Source organism: Anolis sagrei, chromosome 2, assembly GCF_037176765.1.
Source record: "Anolis sagrei isolate rAnoSag1 chromosome 2, rAnoSag1.mat, whole genome shotgun sequence".
Classification (NCBI taxonomy): domain Eukaryota; kingdom Metazoa; phylum Chordata; class Lepidosauria; order Squamata; family Dactyloidae; genus Anolis; species Anolis sagrei.
Genome location: NC_090022.1, coordinates 7,009,139 through 7,036,982, shown reverse-complemented (window position 1 = coordinate 7,036,982; position 27,844 = coordinate 7,009,139). Strand labels below are relative to the sequence as shown.

The 27,844-nt window shown below is 45.9% G+C and overlaps 3 protein-coding genes across 5 annotated transcripts; all 3 read left to right on the top strand.

The window, feature by feature from the left end:
* Positions 1–27,844, top strand: LOC132765283 (zinc finger protein 420-like). Of its 3 annotated transcripts, none has more exons than XM_067465144.1 (3): positions 1–117; positions 21,588–22,708; positions 25,930–27,844. In XM_067465144.1, the coding sequence occupies exons 2-3, from the start codon at positions 21,625–21,627 to the stop codon at positions 27,750–27,752; spliced, it is 2,907 nt and encodes a 968-aa protein (XP_067321245.1). In that variant the 5' UTR covers positions 1–117; positions 21,588–21,624; the 3' UTR covers positions 27,753–27,844. The 3 variants fall into 3 exon arrangements, with proteins under 3 accessions (XP_067321245.1, XP_060615531.2, XP_060615529.2); XM_060759548.2 differs by lacking the exon at positions 1–117 and adding an exon at positions 19,557–19,695; XM_060759546.2 differs by lacking the exon at positions 1–117 and adding an exon at positions 19,557–19,741.
* On the top strand, positions 76–7,577 carry LOC132765313 (zinc finger protein ZFP2-like). The gene is made up of 3 exons (XM_067465334.1): positions 76–163; positions 2,378–2,900; positions 5,970–7,577. The coding sequence occupies exons 2-3, from the start codon at positions 2,438–2,440 to the stop codon at positions 7,184–7,186; spliced, it is 1,680 nt and encodes a 559-aa protein (XP_067321435.1). The 5' UTR covers positions 76–163; positions 2,378–2,437; the 3' UTR covers positions 7,187–7,577.
* On the top strand, positions 14,530–17,879 carry LOC137095987 (zinc finger protein 660-like). The gene is made up of 2 exons (XM_067463263.1): positions 14,530–14,863; positions 16,765–17,879. Exons 1-2 carry the CDS (start codon positions 14,530–14,532, stop codon positions 17,811–17,813), a joined length of 1,383 nt encoding a protein of 460 aa, XP_067319364.1. The 3' UTR covers positions 17,814–17,879.

The window sequence follows — 27,844 nt, the reverse complement described above, 5'->3', positions numbered from 1 at the left end:
AACACTAGGAGGGTGCTGCTGATTGGTCAAAGGGGGAGAGGAGGCGTGGCCAGCAAAGACAAGGAAGGTGTTCTTTTCCAAACTGGGGGAAGAGGAGAGCTGGAAGAAAGAAGGAAGGTAACGCGTTGCCTGCAGTGTCGTTACTAGGAACTCGTTACTTTTGGTAAGTAAGGGTGCAGATTGTGTGGTGGAGCCCTGGGAGATGTAGTTTGGGAGAAGAAGGAGGAGGCTCAAGACCTTGTAGACACCACAACTCCCAAGACTCCCAGGCTAGTGACAGATAGAAGATCACTTTGGTTTTCTTGATGTTCAATGACAGGTGTGTCTGCAAAAGTGCTTAAAGTGGCTTGTAGGTCTTCTTCTGAATGTGCACAGGCTATGTTATTATTATTAACTTTATTTGTACCCCGCTAGCATCTCCCGAAGGACTCGATGCGGCTTACACGGGCCAAAGCCTCAAAACACAATACAATAGAAAAAACATAACACAACAATAAACAAAGCAAATCAAAACAATTAAGCAAAATAACAACAATGACAATAACATCAAGACACTATTAAAACTGGTTCGGCGCAATGGGGTACAGGAGTTAAAAGTGCTGAAATGGCAGGAGGAACGTAGGATTAAAAGTGCGGTGTGCAGCAACATTGGTTGTGCTAAAGTGCTTCAAGGACTTGGGATGGGGATTCCTAATCTGCGAAGGCACATCGGAACAGCCAAGTTTTTAGGTTCCTTCTGAAAACTGCTAGAGTAGGGGCCTGACAAAGATCTTTTGGAAGGGCATTCCAGAGTCGAGGGGCCGCCACAGAGAAAGCCCTGTCCCATGTCCCCACCAAGTGCGCTTGCGACGTGGGTGGGATCACGAGCAGGGCCTCCCCAGATGACCGGAGCGAGCGTGTGGGTTCGTAGATGGAGATGCGGTCACGCAGGTAGGGTGGTCCCAAACCGTTCAGGGCTTTGTAGGTGAGCACCTGCACCTTGAATTGGGCTCGGAAAATAAATGGCAGCCAGTGGAGCTCCTTAAACAGAGGGGTAGACCTCTCTTGATAATGAGCTCCAGTTAGCATCCTAATTGTGCAAAGCCCCTCCCAGATACCGCTGACACCTGAGCCTCAAGTGTGAGCGAAGAATCCAGGAGGACACCCAAACTGCGGACCTGTGGCTTTAGGGGGAGTGTAACCCCGTCCAACACAGGTTGCCACCCTATACCCCGGTCCAGTTTACGATCGACCAGGAGGACCTCTGTCTTGTCGGGATTGATCTTCAGCTTGCTCTTCCTCATCCAGATCGACACAGCGGCCAGGCACTCGTCCAGCACCCGAGAAGCCTCCTTGGAATTAGGTGGAAAGGAGTAGTAGAGTTGTGTGTCATCCTCATAAAGATGGCATCCAACTCCAAAACTCCGGATGACCTCTCCCAGCGGTTTCATGTAGATGTTGAAAAGCATGGGCGACAGAATGGAGCCTTGCGGGACCCCACAGGTCAAAGGCCAGGGGTCAGCATATTGGAGTTCTATAACAGATGTTGTTGTTACCTTTTTACTATTTTCAAGCTGTGGATGGTGGTATCTGCGGATATGGAGAGTTGCTTATAGTTCTAGCGCCTAACTTTCTGGACTTGGGTGTACCTCTATACTGTAGAATGGATGTAGATTGACCCTGCTTTAACTCCCAAGTGGCCAGCTACTGGTCAAAGCACATTTAATCAACTACCAAGCTTGCAAATTCTGTGTTTTGTCTTTTGTTTGCTTTTGTTAAAAATGTAGGTCTTCTTCTGAATGTGCACAGGCTACGCTATCATCAGCATATTGGAGTTCTATAACAGATGTTGTTGTTACCTTGGTTTTGATTTTCTATTTTACCATTTACTATTTTCAAGCTGTGGATGGTGGTATCTGCGCATATGGAGGGTTGCTTATTTATAGGCCTAACTTTCTGGACTTGGGTGTATCTCTGTACTGTAGAATGGGTGTAGATTGACCCTGCTTTAACTGCTAGAAGATCATAGAATCCTAGAGTTGGAAGAGACCTCATGGGCCATCCAGTTCAACCCCATTCTGCCAAGAAGCAGGAATATTGCATTCAAATCACCCCTGACAGATGGCCATCCAGCCTCTGTTTAAAAGCTTCCAAAGAAGGAGCCTCCACCACACTCTGGGGCAGAGAGTTCCACTGCTGAACGGCTCTCACAGTCAGGAAGTTCTTCCTCATGTTCAGATGGAATCTCCTCTCTTGTAGTTTGAAGCCATTGTTCCATTGCGTCCTAGTCTCCAAGGAAGCAGAAAACAAGCTTGCTCCCTCCTCCCTGTGGCTTCCTCTCACATATTTATACATGGCTATAGATGTTTTGTTCTAATTTGTCACATTTTCCCACCAGGGAGAAGATCCAGGTAGAACAATCCTCTGCTTCTGCTCATCCCAGCCTCAGAAGAGGACAATGTGTTGGCTTTGTGTGCTGTTGAATTCCTCCTCTAACAACTCAGCGATCAAAGAAGAACCAGGAGAAGACCTTGATGTTGCCCCGGATGGAAATAGCAATGGCAGACCCTGGGCCATTGCTGGGGAGAAGACCCCCACGGAGGACACTCTTGGCCCCAATGTAAAGCCAGAGCAATGCAAAAAGGAGCCAGGAGAAGACCGTGATGTTGCCCAGGATGGAAGTAGCAATGGCAGACCCTGGGGAATTGCTGGGGAGAAGACCCCCACGGAGGACACTCTTAGCCTCGATGTAAAGCCAGAGCAATGCAAAGTAAACTCAGCAGGAGAAGCCAATGAGGTTGAGCCAGACACCAAGCAGGGAGCACCCCTCCGGTGGGTGGTGAAGGAGGAAGGCAACGGGAGCGCAACAGTGCTGAGCGAAAACGAGTGGAGTCTTCTTCCTCTTCATCCTTCTTTCTCAGGTATCTCGAAGCCTGTCGTTTCCATCTCCCTTTCCTTAGGTTAAGGAAGCGGGTGTGACTGGGAATGGTTTAAATTGGGGGGAAAGGTGAAATTTGATAGAGCTCCTCCTTTAAACCATTTAGCCTTGTTTTGATTTGTGTCTCTTACAGCAGAACTGCCAATTACACAAGGAATCCATTCCAAGATCCGTCATGTAATATGTTTTGCCTATACAGTGTTCCCTCATTTATGTTCCAGGACCACCTGTGATAAGTGAAAATCCGCAAAGTAGGGAATGTATGATATATATAATATATATTTACTTTATTTGTATACCGCTCTTCTCAGCCCTTAGGCGACTCAGAGCGGTTAACAACAAACAGCGGCAAAAATTCAATGCAACATCATACAAACCATTTAAAAACAATTAACACAATAATACACTAAGCAATTAACATCAATAAACATCAATAAACTACTCACTAGCGTCATAACTAAAATCATATATATATACACATGTGTGTATATATATACACACACACATATATAGATACATACATACATACATTTGTTGTTCATTCATTCAGTCATTTCCGACTTCGTGACCTCATGGACCAGCCCATTCCAGAGCTCCCTGTCGGCAGTCACCACCCCCAGCTCCTTCAAAGTGAATCAAGTCACTTCAAGGATGCCATCCATCCCTCTTGCCCTTGGTTGGCCCCTCTTCCTTTTGCCTTCCACTTTCCCCAGCATCATTGTCTTCTCTAAGCTTTGCTGTCTCCTCATGATGTGGCCAAAGGACTTCATCTTGGCCTCTAATGTCCTTCCCTCCAATGAGCAATCAGGTGTTATTTCCTGAAGTATGGACTGGTTGGATCTTCTCGCAGTCCAAGGCACTCTCAGCACTTTCCTCCAACACCACAGCTCAAAAGCATCGATCTTCCTTCGCTCAGCCTTCCCTAAGGTCCAGCTCTCACATCCGTAGGTTACTACAGGGAAGACCATGGCTTTGACTAGGCAATGGATCTTGGTTGCCAGTCTGATGTCTCTACTCTTTACTATTTTATCGAGACTGGACATTGCTCTCCTCCCAAGAAGGAAGTGTCTCCTGATTTCCTGGCTTCAGTCTGCTTCTGCAGTAATCTTTGCGCCTAGAAATACAAAGTCTGTCTTTGCCTCCATGTTTTCTCCCTCTATTTTCCAGTTGCCCATCATTCTTGTTGCCATAATCTTGGGGTTTTTTTAATGTTTAGCTGCAACCCAGCTTTTGCGCTTTCTTCGTTCGCCTTGATTACAAGGCTCCTCAGCTCCTCCTCGCTTCAAAGTAGTGTCATCTGCATATCTAAGGTTGCTAATGTTTCTTTCAGCAATTTTAACTCCAGCCTTGCATTTGTCAAGCCCCGCACATCACATGATGTGTTCTGCATACAAGTTGAATAGGTTGGGCGAGAGTATACAACCCTGCATACATACATACAGTATATATATACTTACAATCTCAAGCTTGACGCATCTTCCACCTTTCTTTCCCTGCACACTGGTCTCCTGTCCTCCCTCCCGACACCTGCACGCTCTCTTACGATTTGTAGTTTGATGCACCACAATCACAGGTATTTTTTGGAGGTTCTTGTTATACTACAAAAATTCCACAGCATCGAACCATGCAGTTGAAGTGGTGTCGAACAACAGTAAATCAGCAAGTTTTAGGAAGAGGCTGAAGCCATAAGGACTGATAGAATCCTAGAGTTGGAAGAGACCTCATGGGCCATCCAGCCCAACCCCATTCTGCCAAGAAGCAGGAATATTGCATTAAAAGCACCCCCGATAGATGGCCATCCAGCCTCTGTTTAAAAGCTTCCAAAGAAGGAGCCCCCACCACAGAGAGAGTTCCTCTGCTGAATGGCTCCCACAGTCAGGAAGTTCTTCCTCATGTTCAGATGGAATCTCCTCTCTTGTAGTTTGAAGCCATTGTCCCATGGCGTCCTAGTCTCCGGGGAAGCAGAAAACAAGCTTGCTCCCTCCTCCCTGTGGCTTCCTCTCACATATTTATACATGGCTATCATATCTCCTCTCGGCCTTCTCTTCTTCAGGCTAAACATGCCCAGCTCTTTAAGCCGCTCCTCATAGGGCTTGTTCTCCAGACCCTTGATCATTTTAGTTGCCCTCCTCTGGACACATTTGAGCTTGTCAATATCTCTCTTCAATTGTGGTGCCCAGAATTGGACACAATATTCCAGATGTGGTCTAACCAAAGCAGAATAGAGCATGGGGAGCATGACTTCCCTAGATCTAGACACTATGCTCCTATTGATGCAGGCCAAAATCCCATTGGCTTTTTTTGCCGCCACATCACATTGTTGGCTCATGTTTAACTTGCTGTCCACGAGGACTGCAACATCTTTTTCACACGTACTGTTCTCGAGCCAGGCATTGTCCCCCCATTCGGTATCTTTGCATTTCGTTTTTCCTGCCAAAGTGGAGTATCTTGCATTTGTCACTGTTGAACTTCATTTTGTTAGTTTTGGCCCATCTCTCCAATCTGTCATGATCGTTTTGAAACCTGCTCCTGTCCTCTGGAGTATTGGCTGTCCCTCCCAATTTGGTCCTGTCTGCAAACTTGATGATCCTGCCTTCTAGCCCTTCATCTAAGTCATTAATAAAGATGTTGAACAGGACAAAACCCTGCTGATGGCACTCCTCTCGTCACTTCTTTCCAAGATGAAGAGGAAGCATTGGGGAGAATCACCCTCTGGGTTCGTCCATTTAACCAATTCCAGATCCACCTCACCGTAGTTTTGCCTGGCCCACATTGGACACATTGGACAGTTTCCTTGCCAGAAGGTCATGGGGGACCTTGTCGAAGGCCTTACTGAAACCCAGGTACGCTCCATCCACAGCATTCCCTGCATTTATCGAGCTTGTAACTCTATCGAAAAAAGAGATCAGATGAGTCTGGCATGACTTGTTTTTGATAAATCCATGTTGACTATTAGCGATGACCGCATTTATTTCTAAGTGTTTGCAGACCACTTCCTTCACAATGATGTAACCTTTCACTATTGAAATATTCCTTTTTCTTTCTGTCCCAGGCAAAGATGGGAGAGAGAGTGAGAACAAGGAGACAATGCCTGATTCACAGGTTAACGTTCAGCATCGAAATGATGAGGAGAACACAGAGGGGAGGAAAGGAGCAGCGATGAGAGAACAAACAGAGAAAAACATGCTTTGTCCGTCAATCCTTTCCCAGTTACATGAAGAGAAAGCGCAGGGATGTGCCGAGTGTGAAAAGACCTACTGCACGAATGCGCATGAATCTCGAATAATGTTCACATTAGAGAAGCTATATCAGTGTTTAGGGTGTGGAAAGCAGTTCAGTTCCTACGGTTGTGTGGTTTCACATAAAAATCAACACAAAGGGGAGAAACCGTATCAATGCCGGGAGTGTGACCAGAGTTTCCAGCTGAAAAATGAACTCCTATCACATCAAGGAACGCACCCGGGGGACAAACCGTACAAGTGTTTTGAGTGTGGAAAGGGTTTTCATGAGAATACAGAGCTTCTTCAACATGAAGTGTATCACAGAGGGGAGAAATTTTACAAATGTTTGGAATGCGGAAAGCACTTCCATTCTGCCGGTCTCCTTGACGCACATGGAAAAACCCACACGGAGAAGCGTTCAGGTTTGGACTGTGGTAAGAGCTTCCATACAAGCGCACCTCTTATCAGCCTCAAATTCATCCACGTGGAGGAGAAGCCATATAAATGCATGCAGTGTGGGGAAAGCTTCAGTGTGAGAGAGAGCCTGGAGATACATAACAGAACCCATAGCGTAGAGAAGCCGTTTAAATGTATGGATTGCGGAAAGACCTTCACGGTACGTTCACACCTTAAAGTGCACAGAAGACTCCACACAGGAGAGAAGCCGTATAAATGCCTGGAGTGTGGGAAGAGCTTCCATGTGAAAGATCACCTCACTGTGCATAACAGGACCCACACAGGAGAGAAACCGTACAAATGTGTGGAGTGTGGGAGGTGCTTCAGCGTGAGAGGAAACCTTAATGAGCATCGAAGAATCCACACGGGAGAGAAACCATATCAGTGTGTGGAATGTGGAAAGAGCTTCCGCGTGAGAAGAAGCCTCACTGAGCATGGAAGGACCCACGTGAAAGACAAAACGTACGCATGCCTCGAGTGCGGAAAGAGCTTTGGCAACAAATCAGGGCTTTGCTCCCACCAACGAATCCACACGAGGAAACCAAACAAAATGCTTGGAGTGTTGAAGGAACTTCGCCCGAAGGCTTCCTGACACCAAATGCAGTTTTGGAATAAAGAAAGACACTCTGTTTACACAGAAATGTTAAAACCCAACCCTGAAACCCTGAGTAGACTTACTCATTGAGCAAAACGAGTCCTTAACTCTTCTACACACGGAATCATTCCCCTTCTTTGAATAGATGGATGAACGGCATGAGACTTGGCCATCTCGGAATATCTTAGCCCAGTGATTTTAGTTGAATTTTAAAGCGTTTTTAAGGATCTAATTTGTTAAAAGTGTGAATATATTATGTCTTGTTTATTTAAGCTGTTTATTTACTTGTTATTTGTACCTTCGGCATTGAATGCTTGCCAATGTGTTTTACTTTGCTGTAAGCTGTCCTCCGGGGAGAACTATAAATAAAGCATTATTATTATTATTATTATTATTATTATTATTATTATTATACATAACAAGATTAGTACACAGCAAACAAGATCACTCTATTGGCTTGTGTATTGGATCACACGTCAGACCCTTCCTAAGTGTCTAGGACAGTGTTTCACAACCTGGGGGTCAGGACCCCTATGGGGGTCGCAAGGGGGTGTCAGAGGGGTCGCCAAAGATCATCAGAAAGCACAGTATTTTCTGTTGGTCATGGGAGTTCTGTGTGGGAAGTTTGGCCCAATTCCATCGTTGGTGGGGTTCAGAATGCTCTGTGATTGTAGGTGAACTATAAATCCCAGCAACTACAACTCCCAAATGTCAAGATTCTATTTTCCCCAAACACCACCAGTGTTCACATTTGGGCATATTGAGTCTTCATGTAGAGTTTGGTCCAGACTCATCATTGTTTGAGTCCACAGTGATCTCTGGATGTAGGAGAACTACAACTCCCAAACTCAAGGTCAGTGCCCACCAAACCCTTCCAGTAATTTCTGTTGGTCATGGGAGTTCTGTGTGCCACGTTTGGTTCAATCCCATCATTGGTGGAGTTCAGAATGCTCTTTGATTGTAGCTGAACTATAAATCCCAGCAAGTACAACTCCCAAATGACAAAATCAATTTTTTGAGTGATGGTCACTCCTTGGGTTAGTAGGTGTCTTGTGGCCAAATTTGGTGTCAATTCATCCAGTGGTTTCTGAGTTATGTTACTCCCACAAGTCAACATTACATTTTTATTTATATAGATTACTGTAATCATCATTGTGAATTAGAGGCTGGGTTGTCATCTGTTGGTGATGCTTTTATTTCCTCCAGGGCATCATGGGGTTGGACTAGATGGCCTTTGGGGTCTCCTCCAATGCTTTTATTATGATGACTAGCTGTCCCCTGTCATGCGTTGCTGTGGCCCACTCTGGTGGTCATAGGGGTTCTGTGTGGGAGGTTTGGCCCAATTCTATTGTTTGTGGGGTTCAGAATGCTCTGTGATTGTAGGTGAACTACAAATCCCAGCAACTACAACTCCCAAATGTCAAGATTCTATTTCCCCCAAACTCCACCAGTGTTCACATTTGGGCATATTGAATATTCATGTAGAGTTTGGACCTGATCCATCATTGTTTGAGTCCACAGTGATCTCTGGATGTAGGTGAACTACAACTCCAAAACCAGAGGACACTGGTCATCAAACCCTTCCAGAATTTTCTGTTGGTCATGGGAGAACTGTGTGCTAAGTTTGGTTCAATCCCATCATTGGTGGGGTTCAGAATGCTCTTTGATTTTAGGTGAACTATAAATCCCAAATGACAAAATCAATTTTTTGAGTGAAGGACATACATTGGGTTGTTAGGTGTCTTGTGTCCTAATTTGGTGTCAGTTTATCCAGTGGTTTTTGAGTTCTGCCAATCCCACAAATGAACATTACATTTTTATTTATATAGATTATTCTTATACATAACAAGATTAGTGCACAGCAAACAAGATCACTCTGTTGGCTTTTGTATTGGATCACACGTCTGACCCTTCCTAAGTGTCTAGGACAGTGTTTCTCAACCTGGGGGTCGGGACCCCTGTGGGGGTCGCAAGGGGGTGTCAGAGGGGTCACTAAAGATCATCAGAAAACACAGTATTTTCTGTTGGTCATGGGAGTTCTGTGTGGGAAACAGGTAGTCCCTTGACATTAAGTCCAGTCATGTCTGACTCTGGGGTGTGGTGCTCATCTCCATTTCGAAGCTGAAGAGCCAGCGTTGTCCGTAGACACCCCCAAGGCCATGTGGCCGGCATGACTGCATGGAGCGCCCTTACCTTCCCGCCGGAGCGGTACCTATTGATCTACTCACATTTGCATGTTTTCGAACTGCTAGGTTGGTAGAAGCTAGGGCTGACAGCAGAAGCTCACGCCGCTCTCCGGAATCGAACCTGCGACCTTTTGATCAACAAGCTCAGCAGCTCAGTGCTTTAACCCACTTCTATGGTTGGTGGGGTTCAGAATGCTCTTTGATTGTAGGTGAACTATAAATCCCAACAACTACAACTTCCACATGTCAAGTCTATTTTCCCCTAACTCATTTTCACATTTGGGCATACTGAGTATTCGTGCCAAGTTTGATCCAGATCCATCATTGTTTGAGCCCACAGTACTCTCTGGTTTAGGCGAACTACAACTCCAAAACTCAAGGTCAGTACCCCCCAGACCCTACCAATATTGGTCATGGGAGTTCTGTATTCCAAGTTTGGTTCCATTCCATTGTTGGTGGACTTCAAATGCTCTTTGTAGGTTAACTATAAATCCCAGCAACTACAACTTCCAAATGACAAAATCAATCCTCTCCAACCCCACCAGTATTCAAATTGGGGCATATTGGGTATTTGTGCCAAATTTGGTCCAGTGAATAAAAATACATCCTGCATATCAGATATTTACATTACGAGTCATAACTGTAGCAAAATTACAGTTATGAAGTAGCAATGAAAATAATGTTATGGTTGGGGGTCACCACAATATGAGGAACTGTACTAAGGGGTCGCGGCATTAGGAAGGTTGAGAAACACTGGTCTAGGACTTTGTGATATATCGGCAAATAATGCATGAGATCCGAATAGGGTGGCATTTTTTTCCTAAACAATAATAATATTTCTATCCTGCCATTTCCTTAAGTAATAATAATAAAATGATGATGATTATTATTATTATTACTTGAAACACAAGAGGAGTCCACAGCAGACAAGATCACTCTGCTGGCTGTTGCATTGGATCACACATCGGACCCTTCCCAAGTGTCTAGGACTGTGTGACATATCAGCGAATAATGCAGGCAGATCCCAGTAAGGTGGCCTTTTGCAGCTAACAGATGGTAATTTTGTCAACGCCAATTGTTTTTAAGTGCAGGCCAAGGTCTTTAGGCACTGCACCAAGTGTGCCGATCACCACTGGGACCATCTTGACTGGCTTGTGCCAGAGTCTGCAGTTCAAGTCCTCATATCGTGTCACACCACCCTGGTCATTCCACAGATATATAAACCCTCTTTCCTAGTTCCAACAGACCTCACTACCTCTGAGGATGCTTGCCATAAATGCAGGCGAAACGTCAGGAGAGAATGCCCCTAGAACATGGCTATATAGCCCGAAGAAACCTACAACAACCCAATGATTTTGGTTTCTTCCTGAAAGACAGGAGGGATCTTGCTGGGGAGGGAGTTCCACAGGCGAGGAGCCACCACCGAGAAGGCCCTGTCTCTCATCCCCGTTAAATGCATTTGCAAAGCTGGCGGAACTGAGAGAAGGGCCTTCCTGGATGATCTTAAACTGTGAGGCGGGATGTAGAGGGAGATATGTTCAAACAAGTAAGCTGGGCTGGAACTGTATAGGGCTTTATAGGGCAAGACTAGCACTTTGAATTGTGCTCAGAAGTAGACTGGCAGTCAGTAGAGCTGACACAAGGGGGTAGTATGCTCCCTCTAAGTGTCACTCCAGTTAGTAATCTGGCTGGTAGGTCTGCATAGTCAAAGCAATGGTATTCCCAGTAGTAACCTATGGATGTGAGAGCTGGACCATAGGGAAGACTGAACGAAGGAAGATAGACACTTTTGAGCTGTGGTGTTGGAGGAAAGTGCTGAGAGTCCCTTGGACTGCGAGAAGATCCAACCAGTCCATCCTCCAGGAAATAAAGCCCGGCTGCTCATTGGAGAAAGGAGATGAGAGGCCAAGATGAAGGACTTTGGCCACATCATGAGAAGACAGGAAAGCTTAGAGAAGACAATGATGCTGGGGGAAATGGAAGGAAAAAGGAAGAGGGTCCAACCAAGGACAAGATGGATGGATGGCATCCTTGAAGGGACTGGATTGACCTTGAAGAAGCTGGGGGTGGTGAAGGAGCTGGGGGTGGTGACGGCCGATAGGGAGCTCTGGGGTGGGCTAGTCCAGGAGGTCACGAAGAGTCGGAAGCAACTGAACAATTGAACAACAACAGTGTTTTAATAATAGTAGGTAGAATGTAGTCGTGTAGTGTGTGAATATATATATGTGTGTGTATGTATGTATGTGTGTGTGTGTGTGTGTGTATATATATATATATATATATATATATATATAGAATCATAGAGTTGGAAGAGACCTCATGGGCCATCCAGTCCAACCCCCTTCCAAGAAGCAGGAAAATTGCATTCAAAGCATGCCCGACAGATAGCCATCCAGCCTCTGTTTAAAACCTTCCAAAGAAGGCGCCTCCACCACACTCCGGGGCAGAGAGTTCCACTGCTGAACGGCTCTCACAGTCAGGAAGTTCTTCCTCATGTTCAGATGGAATCTCCTCTCTTGTAGTTTGAAGCCATTGTTCCGCGTCCTATTCTCCAAGGAAGCAGAAAACAAGCTTGCTCCCTCCTCCCTGTGGCTTCCTCTCATATATTTATACATGGCTATCATATCTCCTCTCAGCCTTCTCTTCTTCAGGCTAAACATGCCCAGCTCCTTAAGCCGCTCCTCATAGGGCTTGTTCTCCAGACCCTTGATCATTTGAGTCGCCCTCCTCTGGACACATTCCAGCTTGTCAATAGCTCTCTTGAATTGTGGTGCCCAGAATAGGACACAATATTCCAGGTGTATATATATGTGTGTGTGTGTATAGAGAGAGCCTTCAAGCATGTGTGTTCTATTTTTACTGGTCTGGAAAGGGTTAAAATCACAGAGTGCGCAGCCCTAGAGAAGAGGCGAGGGAATCCCCAACGTCACTTCCGGGGATTCCCTTCTGAGTCAGAAAATGACAAGAAGCACATGGGTAGCTGTCCAAGGAGTGACGCAACACTAGGAGGGCGCTGCTGATTGGCCACAGGGGGAGCGGGGCGTGGCCAGCTAAAGTCTTTCCCAAACTGGGGGAAGAGCAGAGCTAGGAGGAAGGAAGGTAACGCGTTCTCTGTAGTGTCGTTACTAGGAACTCGTTACTTTTGGTAAATAAGGGTGCAGTTTGGGCCCCACTTTTGAATGCCCATGGTTGAGTGTTATAGTCCTGGGAGATGTAGTTTGGTGAGGAAGAGAAGGCTCAAGAACTTCCTGACTGTGAGAGCCGTTCAGCAGTGGAACTCTCTGCCCCGGAGTGTAGTGGAGGCTCCTTCTTTGGAAGATTTTAAACAGAGGCTGGATGGCCATCTGTCAGGGGTGCTTTGAATGCAATTTTCCTGCTTCTTGGCACAATGGGGTTGGACTGGATGGCCCATGAGGTCTCTTTCAACTCTAGGATTCTATGATTGTAAGAGCTTGTAGAAACCACATCTTCCAGGACTCTATAGCATTCAGCCAAGGCAGTGGAAGTGGCATCAAACCGCTTTAATTCTGCTGTGCAGATGCACCCTCAAGTTGCATTTCTCAAGCTTTCTTGGTCATCTTACTTTATTTACTTACTTACTTAGGTGACCCCACGTTCTCTGAGTATGATGTCCTTCCAAGTGGAGTATCTTGGCGATGGGTCCGTAGGTGGCCATGGAGACCTATTCTTGACCCGCATGTTCTTCCACATTGAGGGCATCAGTTTCCAGATGGAAGGTGGCCTTGATCCTCTTGACACTGCCCTCCACTCGTGCCTCCTCAAATTCTACAGCACTGCTGGTCACAGCTGACCTCCAGCTGGAGCGCTCAAGGGCCAGGGCTTCCCAGTTCTCAGCGTCTATGCCAGAGTTTTTAAGGTTGGCTTTGAGCCCATCTTTAAATCTCTTTTCCTGCCCACCAGTGTTATGTTTTCCGTACTTGAGTTCGGAGTAGAGCAACTGCTTTGGGAGACGGTGGTCGGGCATCCGGACCAGCGGAGTTGATGGCAGAGGACCATCGCTTCAATGCTGGTGGTCTTTGCTTCTTCCAGCACGCTGACGTTTGTCCGCTTGTCTTCCCAAGAGATTTGCAGGATTTTCCGGAGGCAGCGCTGATGGAGTCGTTCCAGGAGTTGCATGTGACGTCTGTAGACAGTCCACGTTTCGCAGGCGTATAGCAGAGTTGGGAGGACAATAGCTTTATAGACAAGCACCTTGGTATCCCTATGGATGTCCCAGTCTTCAAACGCTCTGTGCTTCATTTGGAAAAATGCTGCACTCGCAGAGCTCACGTAGTGTTGTATTTCAGTGTCAATGTTGCCTTTTTTGGAGAGGTGTCTGTTTTCTAATGTGACACCATTAAGCTGTATCTCTGGCATTGCAAAGGGATTGGCTAGTGACAGATAGAAGATCAATTTGGTTTTCTTGTTGTTCAATGACAGGGCGAGCTTCTCGGGTGCTTCTGCAAAAGTGGGCACCACAATTGAAGGGAGATATTGATAAGTTGGAACGTGTCCAGAGGAGGGCGACTAAAATGATCAAGGGTCTGGAGAACAAGCCCTATGAGGAGCCCTATGAGGAAGCCACGGGGAGGAGGGAGCAAGCTTGTTTTCGGCTTCGCTGGAGGCTACGACATGAAACCATGGCTTCAAACTACAAGAAAGGAGATTCCATTTGAACTTCCTGACTGTGAGAGCCGTTCAGCAGTGGAACTCTCTGCCCCTGAGTGTGGTGGAGGCTCCTTTTTTGGAAGCTTTTAAACAGAGGCTGGATGGCCATCTGTCAGGGTTGGACTGGATGGCCCTTGAGGTCTCTTCCAACTCTATGATTCTATGTTGAGAGTGGCTTGTAGGTCTTCTTCTGAATGTGCACAGGCTATGTTGTCATCAGCATATTGGAGTTCTATACCTTGGTTTTGATTTTCTATTTTACTATTTACTATTTACTATTTTCAAGCTGTGGATGGTGATATCTGCAGATATGGAGGGTTGCTTATAGTTATTGTGCCTAACTTACTGTAGAATGGATGTAGACTGACCATGCTTTAACTGCTAGAAGATGTTTTGTTCAAATGTGTCACCTTTTCCCACCAGGAAGAAGATCCAGGTAAAACAGCAAACCTCTGCTTCTGCTCATCCCAGCCTCAAAAGAGGACAATGTGTTGGCTTTGTGTGCTGTTTCATTCCTCCTCCAACAAGTTGGTGATCAAAGAGAAAGCAGGAGGAGGCTTGGATGTCGCCCCGAATGGAAGTAGCAATGCTGGACCCTGGGTCTTTGCTGGGGAGAAGACCCCCGAGGAGGTCACTCTTAGCCCTGATGTAAAGCCAGAGCAATGCAAAATACCCCCAGCAGGAGAGGCCAATGAAGTTGAGCCGGACACCAAGCAGGGAGCACCCCTCCGGTGGGTGGTGAAGGAAGAGGGCAACGGGAGCGCAACGGTGCTGAGCGAAAAGGAGTGGAGTCTTCTTCCTCTTCGTCCATCTTTCTCAGGTATCCTGAAGTCTGTCGTTTCCATCTCCCTTTCCTTACGTTAAGGAGGTAGTGTGGCTGAGTATGGTTGAGATTGGGAGAAAATGTAGAATTTGATACCCTCCTTAAAACCATTTAGCTTCGTTTTGATTTGTGTCCCTTACAGTAGAACTACATATCACAAGGGACACATTCCAGGATCTTTCATATAATATAATTTCTGCATATCCAGGCAGTCATAGAATCATAGAATCAAAGAGTTGGAGGAGACCTCATGGGCCATCCAGTCCAACCCCATTCTGCCAAGAAACAGGAATATTGCATTCAAATCACCCCTGACAGATGGCCATCCAGCCTCTGCTTAAACGTTTCCAAAGAAGGAGCCTCCACCACACTCCGGGGCAGAGAGTTCCACTGCTGAACGGCTCTCACAGGAAGTTCTCCCCCATGTTCAGATGGAATCTCCTTTCTTGTAGTTTGAAGCCATTGTTCCTCGTCCTAGTCTCCAGGGAGGCAGAAAACAAGCTTGCTCCCTCCTCCCTGTGGCTTCCTCTCACATATTTATACATGGCTATCATATCTCCTCTCATCCTTCTCTTCTTCAGGCTAAACATGCCCAGCTCCTTAAGCCGCTCCTCATAGGGCTTGTTCTCCAGATCCTTGATCATTTTAGTCATCCTCCTCTGGACACATTCCAGATTGTCAATATCTCTCTTGAATTGTGCTGCCCAGAATTGGACACAATATTCCAGGTGTGGTCTAACCAACGCGGAATAGAGGGGTAGCATTACTTCCCTAGATCTAGACACTAGGCTCCTATTGATGCAGGCCAAAATCCCATTGGCTTTTTTTGCCACCACATCACATTGTTGGCTCTCTCTCCTTCCCATGGAGAAGAGCATGGCGGGTGAACCAGACTCCTCAGGTCTGTCACACCTTGAGCATTATGTGAGTAAGTGGGATTAACATAATTCAAAAACCACTGGATGAATTGACACCAAATTTGGACACAAGACACCTAACAGGCCAGCAAGTGATCTTCACTCATAAAAACACTGAAAAACACTCCAGAAGAGTGATGCTACCCCTCTATTCTGCTTTGGTTAGACCACACCTGGAATATTGTGTCCAATTCTGGGCACCACAACTCAAGAGAGATATTGATAAGCTGGAATGTATCCAGAGGAGGGCAACTAAAATGATCAAGGGTCTGGAGAACAAGCCCTATGAGGAGCGGCTTAAAGAGCTGGGCATGTTTAGCCTGAAGAAGAGAAGGCTGAGAGGGGATATGATAGCCATGGATAAATATGTGAGAGGAAGCCACAGGGAGGAGGGAGCCAGCTTGTTTTCTGCTTCCCTGGAGACTAGGACGCAATGGAACAATGGCTTCAAACTACAAGAGAGGAGATTCCATCTGAACATGAGGAAGAACTTCCTGACTGTGAGAGCCGTTCAGCAGTGGAACTCTCTGCCCCGGAGTGTGGTGGAGGCTCCTTCTTTGGAAGCTTTTAAACAGAGGCTAGATGGCCATCTGTCAGGGGTGATTTGAATGCAATATTCTTGCTTCTTGGCAGAATGGGGTTGGACTGGATGGCCCATGAGGTCTCTTCCAACTCTTTGATTCTATGATTCTAAGAGACTAAAAAAGTGGAAAAAATATTGCAACGCATGCAGAAAGCCACACACACACACACACACACACACATATATATGCAAACACATATGTATACACATGTACACAAATATATACACTTATATACACAGAGAAAACACATATACACAGACTGGGCCACAGCAATGCATGGCAGATGATGGCTAGTCTATATCATAGTAATTCTGCAAGGTTTAGGAAGGGGTTCTGAAGCCAGAGGCAGTGATGTTACCTTTCACTATTGAAATATTCCTTTTTCTTTCTGTTCCAGGCCAAGATGGGAAGAAGACTGAGAACGAGAAGAATTTGCCTGATGCACAAGTTGGCAATGCTCAGCATCGAAACAAGGAGAACACAGAGGAGAGGAAAGGAGCATCGATGAGAGAGCAAGCAGAGAAAAACACACTTTGTCCATCAATCCTTTCCCGGTTAGATGAAGAGAAAGTGCAGGGATGTGCCCAGTGCGAAAAGACCTACTGCATGAATGCGCATGAATCTCAAATAATGTTCACACTAGAGAAGCTATATCAGTGTTTAGGGTGTGGAAAGCAGTTCAGTTCCTACGGTTGTGTGCTTTCACATAAAAATCAACACAAAGGGGAGAAACCATATCAATGCTGGGAGTGTGGCCAGAGTTTCTGGCTGAAAAATGAACTCTTATCACACCAAGGGACGCACTTGGGGGAGAACCCGTACAAATGCTGTGAGTGTGGAAAGGGTTTTCCCGGGAGTACAGAGCTTATTCAACATGAAATACAGCACGGACGTGATAAATTTTACAAATGTTTGGAATGCGGAAAGCACTTCCCTTCTGCCGGTATCCTTGACGCACATGGAAAAACCCACGCAGAGAAGCAGTCAGGTTTGGACTGTGGTAAGAGCTTCCATACAAGCGCACCTCTGATTAGCCTCCAATTCGCCCACATGGAGGAGATGCTATATACATGCATGCAGTGTGGGGCAATCTTCAGAGGGAGCAGGTGCTTCGATATACACCAAAGAGTCCACATACGAGAGAAACTGTACATATGTGTGGAGTGTGGAAGGTGCTTCGACGTGAGACGAAGCCTTACCGAACATATAAGAATCCACACAGGAGAGAAACCATATCAGTGTGTGGAATGTGGAAGGAGCTTCCGTGTGAAGAAAACCCTTACTGTGCATAGAAGGACCCACATGGAAGAGAAACCATATAAATGCCTGGAGTGCGGAAAGAGCTTTACCCAGAAAATAAACCTTTGCAACCACCAACGAATCCACACGAGGAAAACAACCAAAACGCCCGAAGTGTGGAGGGAATTCTGCCTGAAGGATTCCTGACACCATATGCAGTTTTGGAATAAAGAAAGACACTCTGTTTACACAGAAATGTATGTTAAAACTCAACCCCAAAACCCTGAGTAGACTTATTCATTGAGCAAAGCGAGTCCTTAACTCTTCTAAACATAGCATCATTCCATTACAACAGCACAACAACAGCGAGGAAACAAACAAGGAAATCTAATCACCTCTCAACAAAAGTTTGCTCCAGGCACTGCTAGGCCATCAAATGCTAATCAAGGTGGTCAGTTGAAACATTCACACCTAGCGGGTCGAAGTGCTGAGCTGCTGAGCTTGTTGACCGAAAGGTCGCAGGTTCAAATCCAAGGGAGCAGCTTGAGCTTCCGCTATCAGCCCCAGCTTCTGCCAACCTATCAGTTCGAAAACATGTAAATGTGAGTAGATCAATAGGTACTGCTGCGGCAGGAAGGTAACAACGCTCCATGCAGTCATGCTGGCCACATGACCCTTGGAGGTGTCTACGGACAGCGCTGGCTCTTTGGCTTAGAAATGGAGATGAGCACCACACCCCAGAGTCTCTCTATACACACACACAAACGGAGTGTGGTGGAGGCTCCTTCTCTGGAAGCTTTTAAACAGAGGCTGGATGGCCATCTCTTGGGGTGCTTTGAATGCGATTTTCCTGCTTCTTGGCTGAATGGGGTTGGACTGGATGGCCCATGAGGTCTCTTTCAACTCTATGAGTCTATGATTCTATGATAGGGATAGACGCCCTTTCTCTCTATACACACACACACACACACAATATATATATATATAGTGTGTGTGTGTGTGTGTGTGTATAGAAAGAAAGGGAGTCTGTATATATATGTATATGTATATGTATATGTATATATATATATATATATATATATATATATATATAGTGTGTGTGTGTGTGTGTGTGTATATATATATATTGTGTGTGTGTGTATATATGTGTGTGTGTGTGTGTGTGTGTATAGAGAGAAAGGGCGTCTGTCCCTATCATAGAATCATAGAATCCTAGAGTTGGAAGAGACCTCATGGGCCATCCAGTCCAACCCCATTCTGCCAAGAAGCAGGAAAATCGCATTCAAAGCACCGCTGACAGATGGCCATCCAGCCTCTGTTTAAAAGCTTCCAAAGAAGGAGCCTCCACCACACTCCGGGGCAGAGAGTTCCAATGCTGAACAGCTCTCACAGTCAGGAAGTTCTTCCTTATGTTCAGGTGGAATCTCCTTTCTTGTAGTTTGTGCCTTAGTCTCCAGGGAAGCAGAAAACAAGCTTGCTCCCTCCTCCCTGTGGCTTCCTCTCACATATTTATACATGGCCCTCATCATATCCCCTCTCATCCTTCTCTTCTTCAGGCTAAACATGCCCAGCTCTTTAAGCCGCTCCTCATAGGGCTTGTTCTCCAGACCCTTGATCAGTTTAGTCGCCCTCCTCTGGACACATTCCAGCTTGTCAATATCTCTCTTCAATTGTGGTGCCCATTTCTATTGCGGTGTCTATCTCTATCTATCTATCTATCTATCTATCTATCTATCGATCGATCGATCGATCGATCGATCGATCGATCGATCTATCCATCCATCCATCCATCCATCCATCCATCCATCCATCCATCCATCCATCCATGCCTCAAACATATTACTGCTGGTCCAGAAAGGGTTAAAATGAAAGAGTGGGCAGCCCTAGAGAGGAGGGGAGGGAATCCCCAACGTCACTTCCGGGGATGCCCCACTCAATCAGAAGGTGGAGAGAGAGAAGCACATTGGCAGGAGCTCTCCCCTCACGCGCTGCTGATTGGTCAAAGGAAGAAGGGGGCGTGGCCAGGAAAGACAAGGAAGGAGTTCTTTTCCAAACTGGGGGAAGAGGAGAGCTGGAAGGAAGAAGGAAGGTAACGCGTTGCCTGCAGTGTCGTTACTAGGAACTCGTTATTTTTGGTAAGTAAGGGTGCAGTTTGGTCCCACTTTTTAATGCCATGGCTGAGTGATATGGAGTCATGGGAGATGTAGTTTGGAGGGAAGCAGGAGGCTCAAGACCTTGCAGACACCACAACTCCCAGGACTCCATAGCACTCAGCTAGGGCAGTGGAAAGTGGTATCAAACCGCTTTAATTCTGCCATGTAGATGCACCCTCAAGTTGCATTTCCCAAGCCTGCTTGGTCATCATTTAAGCACAATGAGACAGGGATGGATCATCTTCATACTGTATATACAATTAGATAAAAATATTTCATAGAATCATAGAATCAAAGAGTTGGAAGAGACCTCCTGGGCCATCCAGTCCAACCCCATTCTGCCAAGAAGCAGGAATATTGCATTCAAATCACCCCTGACAGATGGCCATCCAGCCTCTCCTTAAAAGCTTCCAAAGAAGGAGCCTCCACCACACCCCGGGGCAGAGAGTTCCACTGCTGAACGGCTCTCCCAGTCAGGAAGTTCTTTGGCTAAGGACTCAAAGGAGGCATGCTTTTAAGAAAGATTTCAAAGAGTTGCTGGAAGACATAACAAGAGAGGCATAGACATTTCTATATAAAACACTAGCCGTTCCCTGCCACGCATTGCTGTGGCCCACATGGGGGTTCTGTGTGGGAGATTTGGCTCAATTCTATTGTTGGTTGGGTTCAAATGCTCTGTTATTGTAAGTGAACTACAAATCCCAGCAACTACAACTCCCAAATGTCAAGAGTCTATTTTCCCCAAACTCCACCAGTGTTCACATTTGGGCATATTGAGTATTCGTGTGGAGTTTGGTCCAGATCCATCATTGTTTGTGTCCACGGTGTTCTCTGCATGTAGGTGAACTACAACTCCAAAACCAAAGGACACTGCCCACTAAACCATTACAGTATTTTCTGTTGGTCATGGGAAAACTGTGTGCCAAGTTTGGTTCAATTCCATCATTGGTGGGGTTCAGAATTCTCTTTGATTGTAGGTGAACTATAAATCCCAGCAACTACAACTCCCAAATGACAAAATCAATTTTTTTTAGTGAAGAACATACATTGGGTTGTTAGGTGTATCGTATCCAAATTTGGTGCCAATTGCCACAGTGGTTTTTGAGTTCTGTGAATACCACAAACAAACATTACATTTTTATTTATATAGATTTCGGCCTATGCCAAGGGGTAGATAGAGTTCTCCCTTTTGTTCTCTTCCTGTGAGCATGGAGAGAGGCAAGATGCATGCATGCTGTTAGTTAGTTAGATAGATAGGTCCTGTTTTACTTTCCTATCATGTTATGTAGTTCTTCAAACTACAGGAAAGGAGATTCCGCCTGAACATGAGGAAGAACTTCCTGACTCAGAGAGCTGTTCAGCAGTGGAACTCTCTGCCCCAAAGTGTGGCTGGAGGCTCCTTCTTTGGAGGCTTTTAAACAGGTTGGATGGCTATCCAACGCGATTTTCCTGCTTCTTGGCAGAATGGGGTTGGACTGGATGGCCTACAAGGTCTCTTCCAACTCAAGAATTCTATGAATCTTTGAGTCAGGTCATCTATAACTCTTTCAAGCTTGACTCTGCTCCTGAATTGCTGAAGCTCAATCGCTCTCCTCCTGGCACTAAAACTTTCTGAACTGCCTCTGCTTTTGCTTTACCCTTTCTGGATGCCTTTTCCTATTGTATTTGTTTTGGGAAATTGCCCCTCCCCGCCCCTAGCAGTAGAATGGCACCTTGTTTATAATATTTATTATTTCCAATCCGTGGATGGTGGTATCTGCGGATACGGAGGGTTGATGGTCATTATAGTGCCTTACATTTTGGCTTTGTGTGTATCTCTATACTACAGAATGGATGCATCTTGATCCTGCTTTCACTGCCACATTATGTTCTACTGCAACATGTCAGTGATCAAAGAGGAACCAGGAGAAGACCTTGACATCACCCCAGCTGGGAGAAGCGATGGCAGACCCTGGGGAATTGCTGGGGAGAAGACCTCTGAGGAGGATGCTCTTGGTCCTGATGTAAAGCCAGAGCAATGCAAAGAGGAACCAGGAGAAGACCTAGACGTCACCCCAGCTGGGAGAAGTGATGGCGGACGCTGGGGAATTGCTGGGGAGAAGACCCCCGAGGAGGACGCTCTTGACCCCGATGTAAAGAAAGAGCAATGCAAAGAGGAACCAGGAGAAGACCTTGATGTCATTCCAGCTGGGAGAAGTGATGGTGGACCCTGGGGAATTGCTGGGGAGAAGACCCCTGAGGAGGATGCTCTTGGTCCTGATGTAAAGCCAGAGCAATGCAAAGAGGAACCAGGAGAAGAACTTGATGTCACCCCAGCTGGGAGAAAAGATGGAAGACCCTGGGGAATTGCTGGGGAGAAGACCCCCGTGGAGGACACCCTTGGCCCTGATATACAGCCAAAGCAATGCAAAGAGGAACCAGGAGAAGATCTTGATGTCACCCCAGCTGGGAGAAGCGAAGGCAGACCCTGGGGAATTACTGGGGAGAAGACCCCCGAGGAGGATGCTCTTGTCCCCGATGTAAAGCCAGAGCAATGCAAAAAGGAACCAGGAGAAGACCTTGATGTTGCCCTGGCTGGGAGAAGCGATGGCAGACCCTGGGGAATTGCTGGGGAGAAGATCCCTGAGGAGGACACTCTTGGCCCCGATGTAAAACCAGAACAATGCAAAAAGGAACCAGGAGAAGACCTTGATGTTGCCCCAGCTGGGAGAAGCGATGGCAGACCTTGGGGAATTGCTGGGGAGAAGACCCCCGAAGAGGACGCTCTGGACCCTGATGTAAAGCCAGAGCAATGCAAAATACCCTCGGCAGGAGAGGCCAATGAGGTTGAGCCGGACACCAAGGAGGGAGCACCCCTCCGGTGGGTGGTAAAGGAGGAGGACAATGGAAGCGCAAAGGTGCTGAGCGAAAACGAGTGGAGCCTGCTTCCTCTTCGTCCCTCTTTCTCAGGTATCCCAAAGCCTTTCGTTTCCATCTCCCTTTCCTTAAGTTAAGGAGGGAGTGTGGCTATATTTGGGGAAGACAGTTTGGGTGGAGGATTGAACTTGTTAGCGGTACTATACTTCTGGCAGACAACACAAAATGTGTCACACTAAATATTAGGAACTGATTGGGTTATAACAGAAGAAATTGCAGTCTTAGTACAAAGAGAGGGAATCGAAAATTACAGGGAAATAAGGAAAGCAATAATTGTATTTATTTTGTATCAAAAGCATTGAATAAATTAGTATAAAACTGATAACAATAGAAGGAGCAGAAGCAGCTAAATATCTTTTGACCAAAAACAGGCAACAGCAACCGCATTGTCTGTAGCCTCAAACAATTCTTCCTCTGTACATGAGGCAGGACATTGCAGACAGGCATACAGATGCGGAGTTGTTTGTTCTGTTCCACAGTCGCACAAGGCAGAGGATTCGTCAAGATTGTACCTTTTTTCCAGATTGTCATTTGGATCTAGGTTAAAGGTAATGTTTTTCCTCTGACATTAAGTCCAGTCATGTCTGACTCTGGGGTGTGGTGCTCATCTCCATTTCTAAGCCGAAGGGCAGGCATACTCAGTGGTTGAGTAAGACAAGGCTAGGGGTGATGTTCTTCTTAATTTTGGGTCTGCACCCCATGTGCTGCCAGTAAGTTTCCGCAGGATGTTATTGCGTGCATCTACTTTGTGCTTGGTGTTCATGCAGTGTTTCCTATATGTTAATTTTCCATTTAAAGTGACACCAAGATATTTAGGATGGAAACAATGTTCAAGCTCTTGGCTTCCCAGGTAACTTTCAATTTCCCATTGGCATCACGGTTGCGTAGGAGGAAAGCACACACTTGTGTCTTAGCAGGGATAGGCTTCAGGTAGTTATCTTTGAAATAGCTGGAGAGGGGGTTGGACTGGATGGCCCATGAGGTCTCTTCCAACTCTATGATTCATTTTGGATAAGAAAGATAGGATTTCAAATTACACAATGTCTAGAGAGAACCCTGTATTTGGCTTCATGCTGAATCATAGAATCATAGAGTTGGAGGAGACCTCATAGGCCGTGCAGTCCAACCTCATTCTGCCAAGAAGCAGGAATATTGCATTCAAAGCACCCTGACTGATGGCCATACCATAGAACCGCACTGGAGGACCTAGCAATGTCTTGAGAAGTGTCCTCAAAACATCTGCAGGAATGAGTATTGAACCTTACAAGTCCTTTGGGCAGGTTTTAGGGGAGTTTTGGGGGGACTTTTTGCTATATATCTTCCTAGAATTTGGGAGCCCTCTGAGTGGATATGTGTTGCTGTTGGTTTTCCCCCAACACAACCAAAGCCTTATCTTTTTATGAAAGAAGCTATAGCAGAAAATACCACTTGGCAATAGTAACATTTACTCCGTCCACAAGAACCGATAATGAAACTGAAAATCGATAGGATATACAGCATATAAATGTCATAAATAAATATACGGTAATAAGTAACCAAGTGAGTTGTGCTGGTTTGAGCATTAGTCTGTGACTATGGAAACCAGGACATAACATCAAGAAGGATCTAATATAGGCATCGGCAAACTTTGGCCCTCCAAGTGTTTTGGACTTTAACTCCCACAATTCCTTACAAGCTTAGGAATTGTGGGAGTTGACGTCCAAAACACCAGAAGGGCAAAGTTTGCCCATACCTGATCCAAAAGCTTATCAAGGGTTCAACTACCTTGTAGCATCAATGCAGTTCGACAGCACTTTAGCTGTCATGGCTCAATGCAATAGAATCCTGGGTGTTGTAGTGTGGCATAGCACAATCACACTTCGATAGAGAAGGTTCTTGTAACATTACAATTCCCAAGATTCCATGGCGATTGAAGTGGTGTCAAACCTGTCCAAATGTATTCTCCCCAGCATCAAGCCATGGCGATTGAAGTGGTGTCAAACCTGTCCGAACATATTCTCCCCGACAAACCATCAAGGGCGTTAAGATCTTCCGGAGAGGCCCTGCTCTCGGTCCTGCCCATTTTGCAGTTGCGTTTGGTGGGGACAAGAGACAGGGCCTTTTCTGTGGTGGCTCCCCAGCTATGGAACTCTCTCCCGAATGAAACTAGATATTTGCCCCCCTCCCTCCTGACCTTTAGGAAGCAAGTGAAGTCTTGGTTGTGGAACAAGGCATTTGCAGAGTGATAGCTGAGACCCGTAATTGACTACGGTATTGACCACAATGTGCGGACTGAGTTGGACGTTGTTTCGATCCTGGCAAATGTTTTATTATGCTTTCTATCTGATACGTATTTTTAACTTATTGTTTATATGTGATGTTTTAAAGGTTAGTGAGCATTAAATACTTGCTGTTAGCTGGTCTGAGTCCATCTACGGAGATAGAGAAGATTGGGATGCAAAGGTTTTAAATAAATAAACAGTTGTAAATCTGCAAGTTTTGGGAAGGGGGTTGAAGCCAGAGGCCCTGATTGATTGATTGATTGATTGATTGATTGATTGATTTAGCAATTTTGTATACCGGTCTTCTCCCCTCTATCGGGGGACACGGGCCAATTTCCAACAATAATATCACAAAACAATCATTAAAAACGTCATATAACATATTCAATTAAAATGTTAAAACAGCAAAATGCAATCACATAATAACAATGGTCAGTCGTCATAGTGAATTCGTTGTCCATCATTCATCGTCATCCATCCGATCACAGAAATATTGATTCACTCATCGAAAGCCAAACCCTAGCCAAGTTTTCACCCGTTTTCTGAATGACAGAATGGAGGGGGAAGTTCTGATCTCCAGTGGGAGAGAGTTCCAGAGTCGAGGGGCCACCACCGAGAAGGCCCTGTCCCTCGTCCCCACCAGATGCGCTTGAGAGGCCAGTGGGACCGAGAGCAGGGCCCCTCCAGACGATCCTAACAACTTAGATGGTTCATAGGGGATAACACGTCCGGACAGGTAAACTGGGCCGGAGTCGTTTAGGGCTTTATAGGTTAACACCAGCACTTTGAATTGTGCTCGGAAGCTAATTGGCAGCCAGTGGAGCTGGCGCAACAGAGGAGTAATACGCTCCCTGTACCCTGCTCGTGTTAGCATTCTGGCTGCCGCACGTTGGACTAGTTGGAGCTTCCGGGCAGACTTCATAGGCAACCCCACGTAGAGAGCGTTGCAGTAACCTTTCACTATTGAAATATTCCTTTTTCTTTCTGTTCCAGGCAAAGATGGGAGGGAGAGTGAGAACGAGGAGAAAACGTATAAAGGAACCCACGCAGGAGAGAAACCGTATAAATGTCAGGACTGCGGAAAGACCTTCGCTGTGAGTGCAAGCCTTCGAGCGCACAGAGTAATGCACACAATTAAAAAAACATGTAAATGTGTGGAGTGTGGAAAGAGCTTCAGTGTGAGAGGAAACCTTGATCTACATACCAAAATCCACACAGGAGAGATACCATTTAAATGTGTGGAGTGTGCAAAGAGCTTCAGTGTGAAAGGGGAACTTCATGTGCAGAGAAGAACCCACACAGGAAACAAACCATATAAATGTGTGGATTGTGGAAAGAGCTACAGTACCAAATGGAATCTTAATGAGCACAAAAAAACCCACACGGGAGAAAAACTGCATCATAAATGCCTGGAGTGTGGAAAGTCCTTCACTGAGAGTTCAAGCCTTAAAGTGCACAGAAGAATCCACACAGGAGAGAAACCATATCAATGCCTGGAGTGTGGAAAGGGCTTCAGGAAGAGAGGACACCTTACTGAACATACAAGAACCCACACGGGAGAGAAACCATATAAATGTGTGGAGTGCGGAAAGGTCTGCGCTACGAAATGGAAACTTAATGTGCACAAAAGAACTCACACAGGAGAGCAACCATTTAAATGTTTGGATTGTGGGAAGAGTTTCACTGGGAGGGCATCCCTCAAAGTACACAGAAGAATCCACACAGGAGAGAAACCATATAAATGTGTGGAATGTGGAAAGAGCTTCAGTGCGAGGGCAAATCTCAGTGTGCATGAGAGGACCCACATGCAAGAGAAACCGTATAAATGTGTGGATTGTGGAAAGTCCTTCACTGAGAGTTCAGGCCTTAAAGTGCACAGAAGAACCCACACAGGAGAGAAACCATTTAAATGCTCGGAGTGTGGAAAGAGTTTCGCTGTGAGAGGAAACCTTACTGAGCATATAAGAACCCACACAGGAGAGAAACCCTACAAATGCCTGGAGTGTGGAAAGTCCTTCACTGAGAGTTCCCACCTTAAAGTGCACAGAAAAATCCACACAGGAGAAAAATCATATAAATGCTTGGAGTGTGGAAAGAGCTTCAGTGCGAGGAGACACCTTATAGAACATACAAGAACCCACACAGGAGAGAAACCACACAAATGTGTGGAGTGTGGAAAGGGCTGCAGTACAAAATGGGAACTTAATGCGCACAAGAGAACCCACACTGGAGAAAAACCGCATAAATGTGTGGAATGTGGAAAGAGCTTCAGTGCAAGGAGGAATCTCCGTGTGCATAAAAGGACCCACATGAAAGAGAAACCGTATAAATGCCTGGAGTGTGGAAAGAGTTTCCGTGTGAAAGGCTATCTTACTGTGCATAATAGAATCCACACCGGAGAGAAGCCATACAAATGTGTGGAGTGTGGAATGTGCTTCAGTGTGAGTGGAAGCCTTCGTATTCACACAAAGACCCACACGGGGGAGAAACCATACAAATGTGTGGAATGTGGGAAGAGCTTCCGTATCAAAGAGCACCTCACTAAGCATAATAGAACCCACACAGGGGAGAAACCCTACAAATGCTTGGAGTGCCACAAGAGCTTCCGGCAGAGCGCCCAGCTTTCTCGCCACAGGAAGATCCACACTGGGGAGAAGCCGTATAAATGCCGGGAGTGTGGAAAGCACTTCAGCAATCGAAGCACCTTCACTTGCCATCAGAGAACCCACACAGACAAAAAGCCATTCAGAATCTTAGGAAGTGGCAAGACCTGTAGGAATAGCACAGAGCTTCCTTTACAGAGTACAAGTCAATAGGTGAAAGTTATCCTGTATCTGTATAGTCTATGTTAGCTTTTTATAGTATGCATACTTGTCTGTAATCAAATAATAAAGATTTCTGAGCTTGA